Below are 3697 nucleotides of genomic sequence, written 5' to 3'. Positions count from 1 at the left end.
TTATACATTGAATATTATTGAAAATTACCAAAAGTTTATCTATTTTGTTAGAAATATTATACAAAACCCATATTTTTACTATGACACTCAATTAAGAGACTTTCTTCAGAAATCACTTCTTCCTATCCTGTTAAGTTATCACAGCATTATGTGGATCTAATTCTTGTTTATGACCCAACAATGTTTCTTACAATTATTACAAGCTTGCCAATAAATTAACTGCTATTGCTACTTATTGGTGCAACTAAATCAGACATTAGTCACTCCCGTAGTATACCCCCTCAAGACCTCAACTCAGAGCATATGAACAAAACTACAACCGGGACCAAGCATAAACGCCAGAACAAATTAATGTTTGTCACCACTAATAGAAATTACAATTATCAAATCTATCTATATTTCTCAACAAAACTAATGAGAGACATATAATTACAAAAATGGCAGCAATCAGTAAAAACCATTTGATGACAGGAAGACTGCGGAAAAACTATTTATTCAAATATTAGATGGAAAAAACAAAAGAAAAAAAGGGAATAAAACTGTGAGGCATTCTGCTACGTAAAGGGCCTAAGCTGAGATATCACGTTAGCTTGACTGTTCAAGACCAGGGATACATGTTGGCTGAGGATTTGATTTGGAGGGAACACCTCCAGAAGACTGCCTCTGGGACTTTGGTCGGTCTTCAACCAGCGAAGAGCCTGAGCCTAGCTTCTCGGTACCAAAATGTGCTCCTTCCAAATCAATTTCTGGCCTTTTCTTTATTTTCTTCTTTTTCAATGCGCCATCTGCAACCCTCACATCATCTAGGGAACTGGTAGAACTTGCCTTGGCTTTTTCTTGTTTTAAGCCGTTCAATGAAGGACTGGGGACGTGGCCACTTGTGCTTGTATTGGAAACTGGCTTATTCAGGGAAGGAAATGCATGACTGCTAGATTCTGTAGCTGATTTCTCCCGCAAGTTCTGCTGTGCATGACTGGTTTCAAGCCGAATGTTTTCCTCTGGCTTCAACTTTTTCCTCTTAATCTTTTCCGGATCCTAATAATTCACAATGAGATAATCAACTTAAAATGACCAAATTGTTCGGTCTAAAACAAGTTCCTGCTTGTCATCTGTGCAGAAAATGAGGAAAAAACAAGGTCCTCCACTCTTGTAATAATACCAACGCCAAGATTTGCAGAAATAAAACATCAAAGAAGTTTCTGTTATCTGCATCATTACATTATTTGGGTATTTCACGATTTCTAACACTGCAGATAGAATTTATAACAGTCATGACAATATGGTCCACTCAATAGACAATTGTATGATAACCAAAATAAGTGTTAATAAACACGTCCTGCTAAAGAAGAATCACACTCATTACCAACGTAGGGAAGAAATAGAATAAAATGACACTGGAAGCTCCAGATTCATATTCCTGTTAGAACCCAGTGCTTAAACTTACCATCGCATGTTAGGTTCCAGATAAGGCTTAGGTTTGGGGTCTGAATAGGGTTCAACTGCTCTGTTTTGGTTTGGCACAAGCATTTCTTTCCTCTTGCAGAACACCTCTTTTAGGTTCACAAAAACCTTCTGTTATATCGTAACAGCATTGAGTTCTATTACATGTCACCCCAACCACCACCATCAACCCCCCTCCCCAAAAAAATAAAAATAAAATAAAACCAACCCAACAAAAATAAACAACACGAGACATTTTCTATTACATTGTCGAGCTCTTCCCTTTGCCTTCCATTTTCTCCACTCATTTAGGTACGGGTCTCATATACAAGTTAGACCCACATAGCTTAACGTAAAATCTATATTGACAATCTTGTCTGCCACCCCAAACATGTGTAATTTACTAATTTCCAATGCTACAGTGATACATATATAGGTATTGGCAGTCTAAACACTAAGTGTGAGAATCAAATCATCCTCCTTTTTTTTTAAATTATTCACTGCTAAAGGATACCTTATGTCTGTTGTGCAGTGCTCTGCGCCTCTCTTTGGCCCTGCAAATTCCACGTTTGATCCCATGGTTGTCCATGCAGCCACTTGGCCATAATTCCGCAAGCTGAAGACAACCAGAAGGTTAAAGACACTGTAATGAACCCTACATATAGATTCTTGAAAGGATGAAAATCACCTCGGCATACAGCTTTCTGATTTGTGGACCTGCATTTTCATCCAAACCCTAGAGCAATTGCCAAGAAAGATCAATTAGAGATATTTTTATCAACAAACAGAATTTCAAGGAATTGATAGCTGAAATTCGTACTTCAACATAAAGGTCATAGAGATCACAGATCTTGTCCTCCAATGCAGTGTCCATACTAAACTTCATTTTTGTTATCATTTTCCCATCAGAACCAAATTCTTGAGTATCACCTCCAGCTCTTAGCTGTTCTCATACGTCATGAAAGAAATAAACTAGATAAATAAAAGGATAAAAAGAAACATCCCAATTTAAATAAACAAAACTATAGTTAAGAAAAGCAATCAAATCCCTTCAAGGAAAATGATCCAACAGTAAGCTTTCCATTAAGAGAAGCACCCAATAAAAATTATACAAAATGCATACCATGGTATGAAGCTCAGAAATGAATAAAGATGAAACACATGTTATCCATTTTATCAATATTTGATAAGTGGCGGAAACAAAAATAAACCTTGGATTCCAAAGTTGGGGCCAGCGTCTTAATCATATCAACAACTTCCTTCTTTATCTGTTGAAACCTATCATCTTTCTCCTGCTTTGCTGACAGACCCGTATTGATCATTATTTTTAAGTTTCTCTGCAATAGGAAACATTGTAGGAGAAGGTAAATAGTCTAAATGTGTGCATCACAGTGAAAAGGAGAAAACATATGCGTGAGAATTTAGACTTATTATATAATCTAGAGTAACTTATTATAAAATGTATCTATTTATCTATATTATAACAATATAACTACTGTAAAGATGTAAATCTATTATTTATAGACACAAATTAGCAAATTGAGAGGCACACGTATACTTTAAATGTCTAAAAAAAGAAATTGTATATGGGTACAAAGAATTGAAAATTGTAAAAATAAAAAAAATTAAAAGAAGAAAGAAAGAGAAGTTGGGGTAGATTTGTAAGTGTAAATATTATGGAATGTTTAAAAAGCGATATTTTTGGAAATACAAAAGTCGAACAGAAATGGGGAAAATCATTTACTTTTTAAAACTTTCATTTTTTTTTTTTTCCATTTGTTTTCTCTTCTCTTCATTTTCTATCCTCATTGAAACAAACACTAAAGTCCCAACACAAACTTTTTATTGGGGGGAGGTGGGTGGTAAATAACCAACACAAAAATATTATCTGTTTATTTTCAGCAGCAGCAATACCTTTAATGTTCTAAGCTGAATCAAGTGCCCAAGAATACCATTAAGACGGTTAATTAACTCCTTTGATACTTTTCCTTGGTTTGACTGCTGCAACAAAGACATACATTTAATATTTCAAGTCCTTGAATGAAAAGAATAAAACTGTTTGTATATCTGTAAGCATAAATTTAAGAAAGACAATATTCTAGTACCGCTAGTCTAGCAACTTTAGCAAGCTTGAGCTTTATTTCTCTAGGCAACCTCCTTTTGACTGCCTGGGATGTAGCATCAGCCTCCTGGTTTTCCACTGCAGGTGGCCTTGCTGTCATATCAAAAAAGCATGAAAGGAAACAAAAAAAAAGGG

At 35.3% G+C, this 3697-nt stretch overlaps 1 protein-coding gene across 5 annotated transcripts in view; it reads right to left on the bottom strand.

Annotated features, from left to right (window-relative positions):
• The window catches only part of LOC107606019 (ubinuclein-1), a 6575-nt gene continuing 3212 nt past the window's right edge, over positions 335-3697 (bottom strand). For 2 of the 5 annotated variants that reach the window (XM_016307979.2, XM_021106360.1), the window contains 7 exons: positions 3546-3655; positions 3355-3441; positions 2652-2777; positions 2261-2383; positions 2129-2176; positions 1955-2056; positions 335-1035 (listed from right to left, as the gene is read on the bottom strand). In XM_016307979.2, coding sequence (XP_016163465.1) covers positions 586-1035; positions 1955-2056; positions 2129-2176; positions 2261-2383; positions 2652-2777; positions 3355-3441; positions 3546-3655 — 1046 coding nt within the window. In that variant the 3' untranslated portion in view covers positions 335-585. The remainder of the gene's footprint in view (positions 1036-1954; positions 2057-2128; positions 2177-2260; positions 2384-2651; positions 2778-3354; positions 3442-3545; positions 3656-3697) is intronic. The other 3 variants (XM_021106359.1, XM_016307981.2, XM_016307980.2) reach the window with 3 other exon arrangements.

This window comes from Arachis ipaensis, chromosome B07, assembly GCF_000816755.2.
Source record: "Arachis ipaensis cultivar K30076 chromosome B07, Araip1.1, whole genome shotgun sequence".
Lineage (NCBI taxonomy): Eukaryota > Viridiplantae > Streptophyta > Magnoliopsida > Fabales > Fabaceae > Arachis > Arachis ipaensis.
The sequence above is the reverse complement of the archived record's forward strand: the minus strand, read 5'-3'. Positions and strand labels throughout refer to the sequence as shown.